General features: G+C 52.8%; 1 protein-coding gene across 2 annotated transcripts in view; it reads left to right on the top strand.

Moving 5' to 3' along the window:
* The first annotated feature begins 684 nt into the window (after positions 1 to 684).
* STEAP3 (STEAP3 metalloreductase) overlaps positions 685 to 20,781 on the top strand; it is a 41,708-nt gene continuing 21,611 nt past the window's right edge. The window contains exon 1 of one of the 2 annotated variants that reach the window (XM_063647363.1): positions 685 to 843. Coding sequence is in view for 1 of the 2 variants with exons in the window: in XM_063647362.1 (XP_063503432.1) it covers positions 8,000 to 8,021 (22 nt within the window). In the remaining variant the exon portion in view is untranslated. Of the gene's footprint in view, positions 844 to 7,605; positions 8,022 to 20,781 lie in introns of those variants that run through there. The other variant, XM_063647362.1, reaches the window with a different exon arrangement.

Genomic DNA, 20,781 nt, shown 5'->3' with positions numbered 1-20,781 from the left:
CCAGGGTGCACACCTCTAGAAAGGTGCCCACAGACAGCCTCACCTTACTTAGGCCCTGCCTCACTGCTATGCTGTGAAGCCATCGGCATTGGAAGTGCGGAGGGCAGCGGGCAGTGCCCCCGGGGGAGGGTGGGACGGGAAGGGTTTCAGAGCCCAGAAGGCCTAGACAGGGAGGCAGCCCCGGGAGAACGGTGCCCGCCATCCCACCGGTCTTGGAACCTGAGGACTGCTGGGAAGAGTCAAAAGTCTGCCCCAAGGGTGGACAAGGGACAGAGATGGGGGAGGACCACAAAGGCCTGGGTGCAACCTTGTTGAGAGGGAAGGGATCCGGACCCAATCTGGCGCCCTGGTCTCTTCCCACCTGCAACCATGGCTGCCACTTGGCCTCGGTTATAAAATGGACAAGGATTGGAGGTGCTCCTCAGGTTAAGAGAGCGGGGCCTAGAGGTCACCCTGGCCTCGGTGCCCTCGGTGGCCGGGTTAAGAGGCGGTCCCGGAGTTCTGCTCACTTCAGCCGTGTGCCGGGCACTGCAAATCAGGAAGTGTTGGAGCCGGCTGGCGACCTCCCGCCTGGGGCCAGGGGAGGAGGGTGGTTGGACGCTGCCACCGCTGCCTGGGCTGCAGGACTGGGCGGGGAGCGAGGACCCGGCGGCTCCTGATTGCGGCCCCGGGGGAGGTGGCCTAGCCGGATAAGCTGCGGCGGGCTGGAGGGCGGCCACCTCCCCTGCAGGTCCGGCCCTCCCGGGCGGGTGGGGCGCGGGAGAGGAGGAGCCTCGGGCCGAGCCACCGCCTTCGCCGCGGACCTTCTGCTGCGGCGGTTGCTCCGAGCGGCGGGCCGCAGAGGTGAGTGAACCCTCCCCCGGTCTCCGCGGGGCTGCGTGCTGCGCCCGGTCCCCGAGACGCCTGCCCGGTTGCACCCTGCGCCATCGCCGCGCGGACCTCTGGTGCCGCCACACGTCTGGAGGCGACCTCTGTCCCCTGGGACCGAGCCACGTGCGCCCGGCGGCAGAGAAACCGGGTTCCGGGGCCCCCACCCCATGTGCCTTCCTTCCCTAGGCGTGGAAGCCGCTTGCGCCGAGCGGGTTAGGCAGGGCCGGCGGCGACAGTGGCGGGGAGCAGGCTCTGGAGACCCGGGTGCAGATGTGGGCGCCCCTCCGGGTGACCCCGGCTGAGTCCACAGGTCCCGTGTGCCCCACGGCTGGGGCTCTGGCCAGCGGTCCCAAAGGAGGGCTGGTAGCTGTGGGCGGGAACTTCCAGGCTCTTCCTCGCCAGATCTCCCAGTCCCTTCGCAGCCGAACAGGGCAGGGGCAGGGGCTGGGCAGGGGCGCCCGACCTTGGTCCCCAGGAGGAGGCTGGCCTGACCAGTGCCCGCCTCTGCCCGCGGAGCCCTTGCCTGGCAAAGTTCCCCCTCCTGCCCGGCAAAGTTCCCCCTCCTGCCCACTTCCCCGAAATTTGGGGACAGGCTGCCCGGAGAGGTGTGGTTGGAACTTTGGTCACTCTGGGTAAATGAAGGGGAGGGTGTGCCCAGATAATATGCCGTTTGGGCCCAGAAAGCCGGATCCGTGGGGAGAAGCAAGAAGGTCCTGCTGGAACCCTGGCGGAGGGCACGGAGAGGCCTCCCAGGTATCCAGGGCCACCTCAGAGATGAGCTCCAGAAGTGGGGATTCTGGAAATACCCCCAGGGAGGTATTTCTGTCCATCAGAGTGCAGCCATAATATAATTAACAGCAGATATTCCCATTTATGTGTGCCAGGCATCTTGCTAAGGGCTTTGTGCACAATATCCCAGTTAATCCTCACAACAGCAAGGCACCATTATCTCTTGTTAAAAATGGGGAAACAGCCTCAGAGAGTCCACATATTTTGCAAGGATACACAGCTAGCAAGTTGCAGAAGTAGAATTTGAACCCAGAGTTATCTGACTTGGAGCCCAGAAGAACCTACCACTGGGGCGAAACAGGCTGTGTCCTCAAGAGGATTCTGGCAGCCCCAAGAATACAGTGCTGAGAGCCAGAAGGTCCGCAAAACCAAAGGGTCTCACCTGGGTGTGTCCTCTCAGTCACCTGCAAGGCTTGTTAAAAATATAGATCCCCAAGTCCCATCCGAAGCTGACTGAATCAGCTAGGAGGACCCAGACTGTGTCTTACTCATCTCTGTCCCTGGTGGCCTGCAGAGGGGCTGGCAGGGAGCAGGTGCTTAGTCAATGTCTGATGGGTAAGTGGGCGGGGTGGGGTAGATGGTGTCACTAGTGCCCTGAAGGGGCTTAAATGGAGCAGGTGACCTCAGCCAGGCAATCTGGCAGCATGTATGGAACTGACACAGTCTAATGCTGGCCTCAGAGCCAGCAGGGAGCTCAGGCTGGGCCACTTGTCCACCTGGGGGGTTGGACAGCCTACCCCAGGTTTGCTGAGTTCCCCAGGACCAGGACAGGTCAAGCTGGGATCACACATGTTCCCTCTCCAGCCTAGAGACATCAAACAGGTAGATTCCTCTCCCATTCATATCTCCTATCCTTGGCCCACAGCCCTTCCCTCCTTGGACTTATCCGAGACCAGGGTGCTGGGCAGGACTTCAGGTGGTTAAAAAGTTCTTGAGTGAAGTCCAAAGGCGCACACCTGAGAGCTGGGTGGGGAAAAGGTCGCTGGCTGAGTGCTGGGGAAAGTCTGGCTTTGGAGTCAGATGGATGAGTCCAAATCTCAGCTCCTTACCCCATGACATGAAGCCCTCAGCTCTCTGAGCCTCTGTTCATTTGCAAAACCTTGCCAAGGGCTTCAAACAGGATATCCTCATAAAACAAGGATGCCTATCTGGGGAACTCAGTGTGTGAAGTGTTGAGTTTTAGGAGTGCAGTAAATATCGGATCCCTCCTTCTTCACCTCAGGTTTGCGAGTTAACCAGTGAGGGGCCTTCCAGGCCCAGTGCTCTTCTAGACCGAACCACTAACTTTCCTAGAGAAGGTAACTGAGGCCCAGAGAGTGGCCTCCAGGTTCCGTGCTCTGTGGCAGAGCTGGCCTTGGCTCCAAGCCCCAGGGTGCCCAGCTCAGTCTCAGCTGATGCCTCCCAGCCTGGCAGTCTGCGCTGCCTGCTGCATTCCCTGTCCAGCTGCAAATGAACAACTGAGAGGGCTGGGGTGAGATTCAGGCAGGCTGGGGCAGGGGAAGGAAGCAGGTCATTTGGGGAGTCAGGCTCCCTGGTCTTCCAGCTGAGGCTGGATCCGCTCTTTCCTGTCCATCCACGGTGCATAGAGGCCAGGTCTTCCTGGGCTGGGCAGGCCTGAGCTGAGCAGGTTGAGCACTATGAAACTGCTTTCTAGCATCTAGACCAGGGAGGTGCCTCTTGATTTAAAATGACGATGTTTACCAGTTTAAGTAGTTATTAAAACCTAAGGCCAAGCTGGCACCTTTCCTCCCTCTAGGAGTTGGAGGGTGTGTGCTTTTTTCCTCTCCTACCCCACCCCTGCCAGCCCGTCCCAATTTGAGAGGCTGTAGAGATTACAGAACTTGGAGAGGAGAGGGGCAGGAGTCAGGATGGGAGACTAGGTGGTCTTCAAACATTGGGCTACAGAAGTCCCGCTTCCTCCCATCTGTCTCCTGCAGCTGGGTCCACCCACCTGTCCAACACAGCCTCCCACGGGTCCCGGGCCTCTGAGTGCTCCAACCATCACATCCTTGGCATGCCACACACCACCACCATCCCGCCTGAAATGCCAGTCCTCATCACTGACATTCAGCCTCCCATGTGCCGGCTCCCGGGCCAAACACTTTATCTACAGGAGCTCATTTGTACCTAGAGACTCTTAGGAGGTCGATAATGTTATTCTCCCAGCCATGTGACTTTCCAACTACATATGGACCCCAACCTCTTTTTTTTCCCACCCCTAACCTGAGACTCCTAGCCACTAACTAACTGCCACATTCTCCTGTCCAAATTCTGCCTCGTCGGTTATTCATTCAACAAACACTGAGCACTAACTTTGAGCCAGGCACTCTAAGACCAGCTGAGTTCCACTTCTGGCAGGGTGAGCGTTGTTGTCATTAACCACCCCACAAACACCCACGCCCTCTGCATACTTGTGAATCTGAGTGAGGAGACACGGTGGCGGTGAGGCTCAGGACCTATAGCTCATGTGAGTGAGCCAGGATGCAAAACCAGAGACACCCCCTCCCCTCACCCACTGAGCTGGAGGGATCAACCACTGTGCCTGCCGTCAGGGCTGATGGGCGACTGCTTGTGGATCAGAAACTCTTGCGTCGTCACTTCAACCCAGGGGCAGAGTGTGTTCCTCTTCAGGTGTGGCCTGGTCTCATGAGCACTGCACTGAATGGGCCAGGCGTTCGTTGCTTCAGCACCGTAAGAACACTGTCACTGGAGAATTGTTCGATACTCGACTCTTCCCAGTCAGTCTGTCTTCTGCATGCCCACAGTTACCGGGCAGCATGGGCAACAAGTGAGCACTGATGGTTCCGCAATCAGGCTGTGACTTACTCCATCCCCGTCTTCTGCTTAATGAGAGCCAGCTGCTTAAGGAGTTCAGCAAAGCGCGCATGTTTAAGCCTTCTTATTAAACACGTAAAAAAAAGTACTGCCCCAAGATTATAAAGCCGACTTCGGTACATGTAAAGAGATTTGGGGTTGGTGAATGCGCCCACTAAGCTTTATTTGGTGGTGTCAGCTGTCTTGGTTCATGTGTAGACAGCAGGGCTCCCAAAGCCAGCATGCTGGGGTCTATGAGGGAACAAGCTTCCCATTTCTTGTATTTATTTATTTATGTAATTTTTTTTTTTTTTTTTTTTTTTTTGGAGACAGAATCTCGCTCTGTCACCTAGGCTGGAGTGCAGTGTTGCCATCTTGGCTCACTCTGCCTCCTGATTTCAAGCAATTCTCCTGCCTCAGCCTCCCGAGCAGCTGGGATTACAGGTGTGCTCCACCACACCCAGCTAATTTTTGTATTATTAGTAGAGACAGGGTTTGCCATGTTGGCCAGGCTGGTTTTGAACTCCTGACCTCAGGTGATCCACCTGCCTCGGCTTCCCAAAGTGCTGGGATTACAGGTGTGAGCCACCACGCCCGGCTGCTTCCCATTTCTATAAGCATCCGACTGGTGGGGTGACCAGTAGGCTGTGGGGAGACCAGTAGGCTGTGGGGAGTGGTGCATGATTTTCCTGGTGGGCTTGAGAGGGTAACAGTATACTCCCAGTCAGGGCGAGGGTCTCTCTGAAGGTGAACTCTGGGTGCACAGCTAGAGGATACGGTGGCTGTGAGCTGGGCCCTCCAGGTGAGGTCTGTCCTGCACATTGCCACAGTGGGCTTGCTGGCATCCAAGGGGGCTTTCTGGGTGACCGCCCAGGCCTGCACATGGGTCAGTAGCACACTGAATGCAGTGGAATTTGAGGGGACCCACCACTGTCCATCAAATCGCCCCAACCTGGGTGTAAGGCCAGAGCAGCTGTGGGAAGTGACACCAGGCCCTCTGGAGATGACCCTCTGGCCCTTGGAGATGTCTCTGGACTGGCCAGAAAGAAGGTGGTGCCTGGAACTGGAAGGGATGGAAGCAAGACAGTGCTGGGCCCAGCAGCCAGAAATCAGGGTGATGGGCAGGTGGAGGGGGGGCATCTGGGAAAGCCCTGCCCTCCTGGTGTTCCCAGATCTGAAGGCTGGAGGCTGGAAACCTTGTGTCACCCGTGCTGGTGTGAGTTCCAGTAGGGCTGCTGCTTACCCTCCCGTGACCTTTAACATCTGGCGTGGCTGTGTGGTGGGTGCTGAGAGCAGGGGAAGTCCCAAGGTTGAGGGAGCTCAGGGTAGAGCCAAGGTCTCAGTGAGAACCCCAGAGGGCAGCTGTCACAGCTGACCTGGAGCCCTCCAGGGACGCGTACTCCAGCTCCTGTACTCTCAAAAGCAACAGAAAGGTTTGCTTTCCTGAGGTGCGGTTTCCTCACAGTGCAGCTTCTTCAAAGAGATCTGGAGACCCTCCCCCACCCCAGCAGCTTTGATAGGAAAATAGAGTCCTATCCACCCCACACCAACACACTGAACTAGAGACTCTGGGCCTGGGGCTGCCCAGAAACCCACCCGCTTAAACTGCCCGGGCGATTCTGGTGTTCACGAATATTTGAAAGCACTGCCTGACACCTGCTGGCTCAACAGGTGTCCACCTAGGCTGGAGTACAGTCGTGCCATCTCAGCTCACTGCAACCTCTGCCTCCCGATTTCAAGCAATTCTCCTGCCTCAGCCTCCCGAGCAGCTGGGATTACAGGTGTGTTCCACCACACCTGGCTAATTTTTGTATTATTAGTTCACCTAAGCAGAGTGTGATGTAAGTGGCTGTGAGGATGTGCAGGGGTGGAGGGCACATAGGTCCCTCCCTTAGCTGACCATAGAGCACCCAGAGTGGCAGAGGGGCCACGTGCAGTGAGTGTGGCCACAGCAGAGCAAGGAAAGGTGCACACAAGAGTAGTCCTAAGGAAGACATATGTTTAGGGGTTTCATATTCACTGTTTAATCATCAGGACAGAGAGGGAAAGCAACCCGCCCAACATCACACAGCTAGCACATGGCTGGACCACAATTCACACACAGCTCTGTCCAGCTAGGTCCACCAACTAACACAGCTGCCTCTCTGAATTCAAAGCCGGGAGAGATTGTCAGGGGTGGGCGTTGGGGGAGATGGCAGGTGCCTTAAGTGCCCAAGGCCTTGGGCTGGATCTTCGAGGAAGGGGGATAGGGATGGGCCAGGATGTTGTCAAGATTTGAGATGAAAGGAATGCCACTGGCTGTGGTGGGGGGTGGAGTGGGCAGGGACCGGAAGGAGGGGTAGTGGAAGTCAGTCCCTGTCTACCGGCCTGTGCTGGACTCTGCGGAGATTCAGGAATCTAGCCCTGCCCACAGGAGCTTTCACTCCAGTAGGAGAGAGGAGACCCAGGCGGCCACAGCAGTCAGGAGAACAATGAGGCCTTGGCTTGGTGTTTGGTGATGATAGAGGAAACCTGCCCAGAACCTGTTTATCAGATGCTCGGGGATCTGATAAACAGGTTCTGCACGTGGGCTTGAGATGAAGATGCCAGGGATACTTAGATGTGCCCTATTCCAAGATCGCTAGGTTCCAAACAAGTTGAAAACAATAGAATACACTTATCCCTAAGAATGGGCTTGCACATAATTCACTTCAACAATGCAAAAGTTTCCAAACCTCCAGCCTCCTTTGGGCTGCCGATGTGGCCTCCAAGGTCCACTGAAAAGCCATCCCCAGCCAGCAGAAACATGCCTGTGTCTTCTTCAGCCCCCGTCCATGCTTTGCCCTGGAGACAAGTGCTGTCATCTGTTTGTGGGTCTGTCTGTCTGTCTGTCTTTCTCCCCACTGTGAGCACTGACAAGCAAGTAAAGATGACAATGAAGTCTTTGTGGGCACGAAATGCTGAGAGCATTATCACTAAGCCAGTGGCAGCCATGGTGACTGCAATAAATTTCCCCCGCAGAAATTGATAAATCGCCACTTTCTGCAGCCATTATGTTTGCCTTTGAACGCCTCTTGAATGCCTTTGAACGCCTCTCTCTTGAAACGCCTCTCTCCCTTTCTTTCTCTCTCTCACATGTGTGTGCGCGCGTCAGATGACATTTATTCATTTTATGCATCCTGGGTTCTACTGGTCATCCCACCTCAGTTCCTGTAGCAAAGAGACTTGAGTCTGAGCCACTAATTATCACCAGTGAGGTTTCCTCCCCAAGCAGGAAGCAGCAGGCCAGAGCTGCGCTCTCTCAGTGCACTCTCCAACCAAGCATCAGTCACCACTCCCGGTCTAGTCCCTGTGGCCAAGAGCTGGCGTGCAGGCTGGGGGAGGCAGCTGGCTGTGCAAGCCCCTGGCAGGCCCCTCGCCTCCTGAGAAACCAAGAGTCAGAACCAAAGCCAGGCTGTCCTGGTTGGAGACTGAGCCAGAAAGGGTGGCTCACCTCACGGTGTGGCTGTCGAGTGACCTGAGAGCCTCAGACCCTCACATCAGCCAGATGTCGCACCAGCCTGCTATTGGTAAGTCTGGCTAGGACACAGATCCAAGGTGGCATGGGTCCTGTGCAAACCCCTCCCACCAGCTCCCCAACCCCCTGACCCCTGGCTTGCTGTAGGGTGCTCCTTGAATCTCCAGGAGGTCCGAGGAACTCGACACCTCCCAGAGATCTGTACTGCCTTGGAACAGGCTGCAAAAAGTGCACTATAAAATGGGAAATATGTATCATCTGCACATTTTCATGGCCCCCTTTGGAGGAAAGGGAGTCCAGGTTACTAAGTCAGGAGGCTTTTAAAATTCAAGGGTTCAAGGATTTATCACACACAGTTGCGTGTGTGTGTGTGTGTGTGTAAGGATGTTAATGTTTATGATGCATTTCTGTGGAATGCAGGCCCATTGGGAATTGTAAATTTTTCTTATTGGTAACCATTTCTGCATTGGTTTAGCACGGAACTGCTGCTGCAAGTAATTGAACCGGATTTTTCTAGAATGATTCGAAAATCTAGATGTTTGTAAAAAGCTCTCTAAATTATTCATTCACTTTTATTTTGCAAAGTGGTGTGATGATAAACTCTTTTCCATCAGACCAAACTTGCGCACATGTGTATTTCTGTGAGGATTGGCTTGAGTGTGCTTGAGCTTTCTGTATTCTCTTTTGTAGGAACTTCTCAGCCTTCCTTTTAAAAATATAATAATTTTTTAATGATGTCTAAATAATGATTCCAGGCAGTATTACAAGAAATATAACAGTAAAATGTTTGTAAGAGTCCATCAGAAAGGGAAAATGCCCACAGAGAAAATAGAAATATACTAATTAGATGTGTGTGGCTATAACCGAGCTTTTAAACCATGATTTGAGACTGGCATCCTCTGGCCTCTGTCCCCTCAGGTCAGCTGTGGGAGGCTAGGGGTGGGATAGCAAAAGGGACATGGGATCAGGTGGGGCCTCCTGGACCCCAGGCCCAGTGAGAATGAAGCCTGGGAGTTCTGGGATATGGGGCAGCACTGGATTTGCAGAAACAGCCTGAGAATGAGGGGCTGGAAAGTATGAGTTGGAGCAGCTCAATGAGGGGACAGAAAACCGAAGAGGAAGAAAGCAGAAGACACCAGAGTCTGGTGCTGACTAGGTGACTGGCTGTTACTCACATCCTGAGCAATGAGCTGCAGACCCTCCCCACCTCAGAGGCAGCTTGAATGCAGGGACTGGATGGGCCCAGGGCACAGTGGATCTGGGGCAGGCAAGAGCCAACTCGGGGCCCGGAGGAGGTCCTTTAACCTGTCTGGGCCTCAGTTTTCTTTTCTGCAAAGTAGAAGGAATTATAGCCTTCTGCAGGTCAAACCGTGTGCCCACATCTGCAGGCACAATCCCCGACTTCACCTCGCTGGCACTTCTCTGCATTTGACTCCTGGTTATTGCAGCTGTGCCCATGCCAGGCATTTGATAGGTGCTGGGATGTGCCTGCCCAGCTCCTCTCTGTTGGGGAAGATGGAATTCATGCTGTAGGGGAGGCCCGGAGTTTCTACATGGGGCAGTCACAGGGTAGGGGACTTCCCTGAAAACTTCTTATTTGCATAAAATGTGCCCTGCTTTTGACTTATATTGTAAATTTCAGATCCATAAAATGGGAAAGACTTTGCAGAAGCTGTTCTTCACTTTACCTGACTGGGAGATGTAGATTGTTCATATCCAAGGGTGTTAGTTTTAATACTAACATTAGCATGTGGGGAGGGGTGATCGAGATGATGGGGAGTAGGGCCCCCCACCACTACCCCTGGGACCTCTAAGGGAAAGTACACACCACTGTATGCTAGTTGCATCCTGTTACCTGTGCTGCAGAGCCAAGGGGCCAGAGGCAGGGAAATTAATTCTGCCTTGTAAAGGCACTGGGCCTTCCTGTTGAATTTTGCTACTTGGGGGGGAAGGCACTTCCCAGGCAAAAAGATTAAGCCTATAACCTAAGCAGAAAGCAAGCAAGAGCTCTGGGTGGGAAGTGGCCAGAGACATGAACCAGGCAGACCCAGGTTTGGAAGGGCCAAGGAGACAGCACATCTGCCAATGGCAGCAGCTGGGCCTCACCTGCCCTGACACCCCCACCTAATGGAGACTGGGCAGACCCCTCCAAATGGTTGCCATGCCCTGGCCCAGGAGCCTCCAAAAACCCTGAAGCCATTGACTCGGCATCCCTGAAGCCTCCTTCCATGAGTACCCCCATACCAGGCTGCACCTCAATGCACCTTAGATCTGGTGTTTGATTTTCACTTTGACCAGATCTGCAGCAGTCTCTTTGTTAATATTTATTTCCAGTGTTTAAATTCATCTTTGCATAAGTCCTCAGTGTTACTAAGTTTATCAAATAGCGAAATGCTTGGCCAGGTCTAACAATGTCACCAAGCTGCAAAAGCGATTAGAAACTCATAGTATTATTATTTCATCACCACTGAGTACAAGAGAGCCCCAGCTAGGTTCTGGGGAGAACAGCTATGACTCACAAATACTCCCCTCCCAACTCACAAATACTACCCTCAGAATCTAGTCCTTAAATCATTCAAACCACAAAAATGTATTGAGCACTTACTGTGTGCCAGGCCCCGGTAGGTGTTAGAGGCACAGAAATGAGTTTTTTATTGGCCCCCATCCAATGAGGTGACAGACAAGAGAACCAGTGTGTGCAGCCAATGTCAATGTGACAAAGAGTGCAGAGTTAGTCCCAGAGCGTGAAGTCCTCCCTGTCCTAGGCCCAGGTGGAAGCCAGGAGCTGCTCCCTGGGCTGCCTGGACCAGCCTTTTGAGCTCTTGGGACTCTGGTGAACATCAAAGCTGTTGCAAAAGTCAGAGCTCTTGCAAAAGTTGGAGCTGGCCCATGGCAGGTGGTTGGGAAGTGGCTGCATGACTCTTCCCATGCAGAGCGGTTAGAGGGTGGAGGCCGATTTCCAGTATCCCTGGGAATCCAAAGAAAGAGGCCACTGAGGGGCAGGGGAGGGCCCCTCAGAGGCTTCCAGAAAAAGGCAGTGCAACAGCTGGACAAACCAGGATAAGGCATGCATCCCTAAGCCCAAAAATCAGGTGATGTGAGGCAGGCCGAGCTCCATGGCAGACACGCTGAGCTGCCTCTGTGTGTCTTGGCTAACTCTGCCCCTTCTTTACCCCCACAGCTCACCCTGCCCAGGAGCAGGGATGAGGCCCATCCTTGATTCAGCAAATCCTGTGCCACAACAAGGGGAGGGGTGGGGGCAGCCATGCCCCACAAGACCCACCAGTCCCAGGGTTTGTGCAGCTCCAGGTCTCCCTGGAAAACAAGAAACCACCCAGCTCCAGACGCTGAGGCTGCAGATTCAGCTGCCACTGCCTGATGGTCTCCAACCTGGCTGGATTAACCGGCCCATAGGGATCCTAGGGCTTAAGCATGCCCCACCCACCTCCGCTGCTTCAAGCCCCTGGCCTTGGTGCTGACTGTTGGGCTTTCCTCTTCCCCTTCCCAACCAGCACTGAACATCATCCTTCCCATACACTGGCAATGGGTACTAATGAACTGTCCCAATGAGCAGTTCTCCCAGGCTAGGCTGTCAAAGCACTCTAGTGAGAGATTCCTGGATGGCAGGCAGGCCATCTCGATTCTTGGTCAGCCAGGTAACTCTGTCCTCTGGGAATATCCTCCCAGTCAGGGTGTTAGGGGGCTCCTGGATCCCCAAGATCTTTATGGTCCCCTAGAACTGCTCCTCTCCCCAGCCTGCAGTAGGCCTAATGACCCACATGTAGCCAAGGAGTGGTCCCCACGGGGTTTGTTTTATTGACTCAGCTAACAATGCCACGATGACTCTGATCGCCTTCTTCTCACCTGAGAGACCCAGCTCTGGGCAGCCAACGGGTGTGTAGGGACAGGGCATATACATGTGAACCTCAAGACCTAGAGGAGCTCAGAGACAGCATGGATACTCAAAGCCCCCGTGAGCAGGGAGGACTTTCTGGACCAAGTGGGCTGGGAGCTGGGCCAACTGTAAAGACCCAGGGGAAAAAAAAGTCAAAACTAAGTTGCTCTTGCATGCGAGTGAGTGGTTAGTTCCTTCACCCCTTCCACAGCCCTTTCCTGAGCACCTACTGCAGTGATTTTCAAAGTGTGGTCCCCACACCAGCAGCACCAGCAATTCTGGATGTGGAGCCCAGCAATATGTTTTCATCAGTCCTCCAGGTGACCCTGATGCAGCTCAAGTTTGACCTGATGTGTCCTAAGTGCTGGGGTTTGCAAAAGTGAGTTTCACTTAGTTCTCACCTTGAGGAGCTTGGAGTGGGGGAGAAGATAGACAGGAAAGAAAACAGTACTGTCCAGTGCGACGTATTGCTCTGGAGGGCCATGGAAACAGAGGAGCAGTTGGTATGGGCTTCATCCTTGCAAGGGTAAGTGGTCTGGAGACCCCAGTGGCATGACTGTCCCTGGCAGACAGCCAGATGTTGGGACCAGCATCCCCTAGAGGGCTCAAGGAGCCCAGTGCCGACCCCAGTGCCCCAGTGCCCAGCCACCAGGGCTGTGGCCCTGGGCAGCAGGCCCTCCTACTCTTCCCTCCACCCCAGATCTCCTGTTCTGCTCTTCCCACTTCTTCTTCCCACTCCTGAGTCCCAAATAGCAGCAGGTCTTTTCCTCCAATTGTCTTGGGGAGAAATGGGTATGTACCTCCAGGCCATTATCTTAGAGCACATTTTTAGAAGATTTTAAAGTACATTTTTCCATTAGGCAGAGAACACCATATATTGATTTGGGTGCATCTATTTCTGCTTTACCCAGACAAAAAGATTTACAAAATATCCTAGAGAGGAATAAAATTAAAAATGAGTAAATTTAACAGGCCCAGAGCATAGCACTTTATTTGTCTCATATAATCCTTACTACACCTCATTAAAGTGAGGAACATCACCCCATAGTGCAGATGAGGAAATGGGGCTCAGGAAGGTGAAGTGACTTGGCCGGGCCACCAGCTAGCAAGTGGTATGGTGGGATATGAAAATCCATCCCTCTGCTGGGCCCTTGCTGGCTGACCTTGTGGTTTACTAAGGTGACTGATCCTGAATAAATCCAGAGTGTTCTAACGTTTTCCTGAGCCCGCGTCCTGTTGGCTGCATTGTGGGGAGTGGCCTGGCCTGGCTAGGGAAGCTCTCAGTGACCAACTGTGGCTTCAGCTGTGTTATTCAGAGAGTCCCGGGGGCTGAAATGATCCTCTGCCTGGTTAGGGAAGGGATGACTTTAGGAGGAAGAGGGACCTAATGCCCCACTTAGCAGATTTGCAGTTGTGTGCATGCTTCCACCTGCATATCCTTCTATAAACCCTCAGCCATGTGGGTGAGTAGCAGACAGTGCCTCCCCCACTCCCCCTGGAACACATCTGCCCTGTTCACTGACCTGGGAGCTGGTGGGGTGGACCTCAGACCCCAGCACTTGGCACACACACATCATCCCCTGGGCCCTGGAATGGCTCTCTGCTTGCATGGATGGCAGAGAAGTAGCTTTGTGAGCAAAGGCCAAAAGGACAGTTTAGCCCAAGGCACCATTTTTACAACAACAGGTAATGGTACTGATTATATAAGCCTCACTTGTCCAGAGGTCATGGGGCTTAGGAACCTCAATTATGTGGAAAACAAATACAACATAACTTCAGAAGGCTGCAGAGCCACTGTGTTAGTGTGGTCTTTGTGTTGCTGTAAAGGAATATCTGAGGCTGGGGAATTTGTAAAGAGAAAAGGTTTTTTTCAAAAGGAAGACAAACATTTGAACGCTCTGGATTTATTCAGGATCAGTCACCTTAGTAACCTGCAAGGTCAGCCAGCAAGGGCCCAGCAGAGGAGTGGATTCATATCCTACCTGATCACTTGCTAGCTGGTGGCCTGGGCAAGTCACTTCACCTTCCTGAGCCCCATTTCCTCATCTGCACCATGTGTGCAGAGATCACCTGGGGAGAGAGGAAATAAGAGAGAGAGAGGAGAGGGAGGTATCAGGCTCTTTTTAACAAGCTGCTCTCAAGGAAACTAATACAATGAGAACTAACAAGGAACTTACTTGCTCCTCTGCCCACCCGCCAGCCAGGGAGGGAATCCACCCCCATGGCCCAAACACCTCTTATCAGGTGCACCTCCAGTATTGGAGATCAGATTTCAACATGAGGTTTTTGGGGGACAAACCTCCAAACCACAGCAGCCACCAACATTGGTGTTACAAAATCCATCCAATGACATAGGCTCATGGAGCGTGCTTAAGCTGTCGTCCAAAACATGTTTACTCTTGGTTTACACACACTGGTAGCAGTCTGCCGTATCTCAGTTTCCTTTTTTATTTTAAGTAACAACTTTTTAAATAACTTTATTGAGCTATACCTCACATTACCATGCAACTCACCATTTGAATGGGTGGATTGCATGGTAATGTGAGGTATAGCTCAATAAAGTTATTTAAAAAGTAAATAAAACAATTCAATAGTTTTTAGTGTATTCAGAGTTGTGTAATCATCACTAGAATCGTAGAATATTTCTATCACCCCAAAAAGAAACTGTGTACCCGTGAGCAGTCACTCCCCATTTTCTCCAAATCCCCCATTCTGAAAACCACTAATCTACTTTCTGTCTCTATTGATTTGCTTATTCTAGACATTTATATAAGTGTAATTATGTAATGTCTGGCCTTTTGCAACTGGCTTCTTTCACTTAATGCTTTCAAGGTTCATCCCTGTTGGAACATCGATGTATACTTAGTTTCTCTTTATGGCTGAATATTAATCCACTGGATGGATAGGCCACATTTTGTTTAACCATTCCTCAGTTGATGGACGTTTGAATTGTTTCCACTTTTTGGGTATTATGAATAATGGGTGAAAATGCTTTTGTGTGGATATACGTTTTTCCTTCTCTTGGATATATAGCTAGGAGTGGAGTTGCTGGGTCATATAGAAACTCTGCTTAACGTTTTGAAGAATTCCCAGGCTGTTCTCCCCGGTGCCTGCACCATTTTACAATCCCAGCAGCAGTGTAGGAGGGTTCTGATTTCTCCACATCCTCCCTGTCTTTTAAAAAAATATATCATTGTAGCCATCCTAGTGGGTGTGAAGTGGTATCTCATTGTGGTTTTCATTTGCATTTCCCTGAGGGCTAATGATGCTGAACATCTTTTCATGTGCATTTGTATATCTTTCCTGGAGAAGTGTCTTTTCCAGTCTTTTGCCCACTTTATGTAGGATGTTTGTCTTTTTAATACCGAGGTGTAAGAGTTCTTCAGATATTTAGAAACAGGTCCCCTTATCAGTTATATGATTTGCCAAACTTTTCTCCATTCTGAGTTGGCTTTTCACTTTCTCGATGCTGTGCTCTTTCGATTTCGTCAGCAGCGAATTAGCAGGACCTGGGGGGCTTTAAGAGGTGAGCAGGCAGACAGACAGCGCCCACAAAGTCCTGAGGATGAGAGAAGAGGCAGAGCTTACACAAAGGCTCTGTGAAAACTGAAGATGAACCCCAGGCAGGTTGGGGTGATCCCTGAGGTGCTGGATGAGGATCTGATTTTGTACTGCGTTTTGGAAGGATTTCTGCCCCCAGAGGCTACATAGGCTCCAGTGGTGTGTGCAGTCAGGCAGAGAGATGCACAGAACCTCTACAGTGTGCCAGGCATGGTGCGGGGTTCTGGGTGCATGTGGAAAAAAACACAGCAATCTTGCCCTCCCAAAGCTCAGGGAAGTGGGGGCGGGGGTGGACAATGAGCACATGAAAAAAAGACCACAGGGGAAGAACTCCCAGAAACATCCCAGCCACAGAACAATGCCCCAGGTGTATATGGCCCTTGGCTACTTTATGCCCTTGAGGGAAAATCGGTATTTCCATTTTACACATGAGGAAACAGGTTAGAGAAAGGACTGATGTGTCTAGTACCTCCCAGGGAGAAGATACTCAGGGTAGACCCCAGATCCAGGTCCTTCCTCTTTCCCTCTCTACACATTTTCAGTCTAGAAAAGAGTTATGTGCAAGAATTTGTTTTTTGTTTTTGTTTGTTTGTTTTTTTGTTTGAGACGGAGTCTCACTCTGTCGCTTAGGCTGGAGTGCAGTGGCGCGATCTCGGCTCACTGCAACCTCCGCCTCCCAGGTTCAAGCGATTCTCCTGCTTCAGCCTCGGGAGTAGCTGGGATTACAGGCACGCGCCACCACACCCAGGTAATTTTTGTATTTTTAGTAGAGATGGTGTATCACCATGTTGGCCAGCCTGTGTGCAAGAATTTATGTTTTCACTTGTGGCTTGCTGAGCCCTGCTGCTGGCTGTGGGCACATACTCATTCACCCAGGGACACGCACTGTTGATGGGTCCTTGCACTCTGGGCTATCTTGGGCCCCCTTTGCTCAATGCAGGCCCCTCTTTCTGAAGTGCTTTTCTTGGGCTCACTCTCAATTCGTCAAAGCTCAGCTCAGGCCCACCTCCTGCAGGAATCCTCCCAGTCCCCGCTGCCCGAAGTCAGCGCCCTTGTCAGGAGACCTTGAACACTTTAGTCCACTGCCTGGCCCTCCCATGGGGCAAAGGTCTCCAGGGTGTGTGTGCACTTCCTCGGGGCTTGTTAAGGCTCATTCCCTGGGAGCAGGGAGGACATACAGAGCCTCCCTTGCACCTACATTTGTTTACGTATTACTTATACCACATACAACATTATAGGGCACTGCTGCATAAGTGTACATTTTAAATGTATTTTACTTATAAAGAAACAGAGCAGTAATAGGAACATGTGCCCCCAAATGTAATTTTACTGACCAGATCAAAAAAAAGATTTTTAATTGAAAATAAGTAGCTGGATATGGTAGCATGCACCTGTAGTCACAGCTACTCAGACTCAGAAGTCTGAGACAGGAGAATTGCTTGAACCTGGGAGGCAGAGGTTGCAGTGAGTCGAGATCGCGCCACTGCACTCCAGCCTGGAGACAGAGCAAGGCTCCGTCTCAATAAATAAATAAATAAATAAATAATAAATAAACAAAAATTAAAAAAAAAATTGAAGATAACTGTGGGCTGCTTGAGGACAAGAACAGTCAGTCCCCACAAGGGAGGCGTGGGAGGCACCCCGTTCTTGGCCTGCAGGCTGCCCGTCCTCCATCTGGCTGTAGGGTGCCACAGCCAGCCTCTGATTGCCGGTGGCCCCAGCACCTCAATCCATACTGACCTCACAGCAAACCCTCTGTGGCCACAGCCCGCCCTGGCCACTCATGTCTGAAAGGTGATCAGTGTCCATGAAGAAGAGGCCACGGGGCTGTGGATGTCATGCCGCCAACTGTTAGTGGCCTGCGCAAGAGCAGACAGGAGCTGGCAGGCAGGCCCATGGGCCAGGCGTGGCTCCCAGCCATAAACACAGGCTGTAGCCCTGCTGGGAAGAAGGAGGGGACAGACAAGCCTGGACAGAGACCCAGAGGGGACCAGGACACCCGATCCTCTATGCCAGTTCTGTCCACAGCTTGGGAGGAGAGGTGGGCAGGTCTGCATGCAGGAGACAGGCCTCGGCCCACAGAGCTGCAATCTGATCCCGTCTGCTCCCTCTCCAGTTCTATAAATAGAACCCCCAGGGAACCAGGGCCCAGACAGGATTAGTCACACCCTCACCTCAGGCCGCAGGGACAGGCCTCTGGGACTTCCGGGACATGTACCACCTGTCCTGCCCGCAACCCCTGCCAGCCTTCAGCAGGAGGGTTCATGCTGAGCATCAGGAGGGGGCAGAAGAACATAGCCACTGTCGGTGAAGAAGTTAGAGAAGGGTGCACACAACACACATGCACACAAGAATAGGACACGCGCACACACACACGCACATACAAGATTAGGAAACACAAGTGCACATACAACCAGTCAGAAAAGAGCTCTGAGCTTTTACACATATTAACTCATTTCATCCTCAAACAGCGTGGAGAGAGGTATAATTAGTGTTCCCATTTTAAAGGTGAGGGAACTAAGGCACAGAGGAGCTATGTAACTCACCCAAAGGCATCCAGCTACTGGCATATGAGGCCATGATTTCTCCCCAGCAGCCCCGCCCACAGCCCGTGCCTTTAACCACCTGCCTGACTCCTCCCAGCCAAGTGGCTCTGTCCCTGCATCAGAAAGGTCAAGGAAGAGGCCGCCTAGGGAGCAGTACAAGGCGGCATTACAACGTGGCGTTTTCCTGTCGCAGACTGCATTTTGGTGGCAAGAGAAGCTTTAGAGGTGCTTAACGTTTAGTTTGCATTTATCCTACCACTGAAAAGCAGGGCCCCTTAGGACCATAAGTCTAGGACTTTTCCTAGCACCCTAGACTGCTGGGGATGAAAGGGGCTTGGAGCTGAGCTGGTGCAGCAGCTTCTGTTAGAGAAGCCACCCAGAGAGGCCCAGGGACCTCCTATGTCCCAGCGCCAGTTAGGGGCAGAGGTGGGACCAGCTCCCCTCGGCTGCAGCGGCCTCCATATCAGCCCCCTGGAAGGGAGCAGATGCCGAGTCAGGTTCTGAGCAACACCCTCAAGGCCCAGCCCCGGGAATCCCTTCCCACCTGTGATTAGGTTTGGGGTTCAACAAAAATAGGACTCAAAATCTGGATCTTCTCGTCTTGCTTCACTTTGGGCTGGTTCAGTTTTGTTTCGAGGTAAATCATTCGAGGTTTTTCAGGGATCCTCAGATGCATGTCTGCATGAAGCCGTCCTGGCTTCCCCTTCGGCTGCCCCCTGGGCAAGAGCCTGGGCCATACCTGTGCCATTCCTGAGCTCTGTCTCTAGCTGCCCCATGTCCAGTCATTGGTGGTGGGTCTTATTCAAGCCCCTTTTCCCCCAACACACACTAGATTGTAAGCCCTCAGGGTGGGGACCACTTCTCACTCATCCTTATATGCTTAGGAGTGTTCAGCACAGTCACTCAGGAGATGGGAGGGAGAGGGGAGAGAGAGGGCAGAGACAGAGGAGAGGCTTCCGTCCAGAGGGGTCCTACTTAGGATCATCCAAATCATTAGCAAATGTTGGAAAGATGGTCTGGAGGCCTCAGGGTCGCTACTCTTCCTCCCCATCAGGGCAAAACTCCCTGGGGCTTGTGTCTCCCTGTGGTTGGGGACAGGCCTGGGTGTATCTGTCCCAGCCTTGACTGACCACAAGGGGAGCCTTGGCCCTCCCGACCACAGGAGAAGAGGGATTTGAATTCACCTCGGCCCAAATTGCAGACGCTGGCCTGTGAGCCCTGAGGCCATCTGCACGGCTCTTGAGCTGACATAACTGTCACCCATCTCTTCATCCTCCTTCCCCGGAGCCGAAGGGGTGCCCGCAGGGTCTTCTGACCTCCCTCCGCCTGGGCCCTGCTGCTGGCACAGAGCTTCATTTCTGTTAGCAGCCAGTGTTTGCGTGATTACTGAATGTCGTTTGCTGGGTGCTTATGATGTGCCCAGCACTGTTCTAAGTGCTTTACACAATTGACTTATTTACTCCTACAACCTGCCCATAAGGAAAGTGCTGCGATGGTCTCCCTTTTATAGCTGAGAAAACTGAGGCACAGATAGGTCCACGGTCACACAGTTAACATAAGGCAGAGTCAGGACCAGAATCCAGGCGGTCTGGCTCCAGAGCCCGGCTCCTGGACCGAGAAGCCTTGAGTAGGGGCCTGGTGCAGACCCGCCTGCCGTGGACTCACTATAGGATGGGTCAGGAGGCCCGTTGTCACCTACAAAATGTAGCCCACCACCCAGGAAATGCTCCCAGAACCAGGCAGAAAATACTGTCTCCTAGTCTCAGGGTGGCTGTGCCCGGCATGAGTGTCTTGGCAGGTGCCTGCATGTCAGTACAGGTGTGCCACCCCCATCTGTGGACTCAGAAAGCATGATCCCCACAAAAGCAACCCCTCAGTGTCTCAGCTCAGCCAATCGCTGCTATCCTGTGACAGGCAGGGCCATGTTTCAAAACCACGTTAAAGATGCGCAAGAGGCTAAGGGAGTTTCCCACGCTGGCAGAGCCAGGACAGGAACACATGTCCCCTGACTCTTGACATTGAGAATGCACCCCCTTCCACCCACCTGTCCTCTCGTCCCAGCCAGTGTGGTCCCAGCTCTGTAGCTCTCTGGGACATCTCTGGAAAGCTCGTTGTTCTCTGTCTGGGCAGTAGGACGGAGTGAAGCTCTGACTGCCGAGGCAGACAGACTTGCCTCCTGCTCTTCCTCCCCTCAATTATTTGTGCTGCCTGAAACAAGTTCCTGAGCCTCCCTGAGCCTCAGTTCCCTCTTCTGTAAAGTGGGAATGATAACTGAATCTACTTCCTGGGGTTCTTGTGAGGACCGGAGGCCCATCACCCGAGGAAAGGCCTGACAGCAGCAATGGGTGTATGGTAGGCATCCATTAATAGGAGCTGCTGCTGCTGCTGCTGCTGCTGCTGCCTTGTAAAAGGAACAATCACAGTTTTGAAAACCTCTTAAGATTGCATAATTTGTCATCTGAGAGCAGAGATTGTGATCTCCATTGACAAAGATGGAAGCTGGGGCCCAGGGAGGCACACAGACTTGTCTGAAGACACACAGCTGCTTCATAGCAGAGCCGGGACCAGCCTCCTGGTCCCCCTGCCCCATCTTTGTGTCAGTGCCTGGACCCACTCCCTCACCTGGTCAGGTGTCCAGAGGTTCCAGGAGAGTGTTGTGGAAACGTGGGAAGAGGCAGACGCCCATGCAGGGTGTTGAAAGCCACCCCAGCTGCTCTGCTGCTTCAGGGCAGGGGTTCTTAAGCCCTGTGGAACTGTAGGCTAGTGAAGCTTGTGGACTTCTGCTCAGAATAATGTTCTTACATGCACCA

This window comes from Pongo pygmaeus, chromosome 11, assembly GCF_028885625.2.
Source record: "Pongo pygmaeus isolate AG05252 chromosome 11, NHGRI_mPonPyg2-v2.0_pri, whole genome shotgun sequence".
In the NCBI taxonomy this organism is placed as follows: Eukaryota; Metazoa; Chordata; class Mammalia; order Primates; family Hominidae; genus Pongo; species Pongo pygmaeus.
Note: the sequence above shows the minus strand (reverse complement) of the source record. Positions and strands in the feature narration are given on the sequence as shown.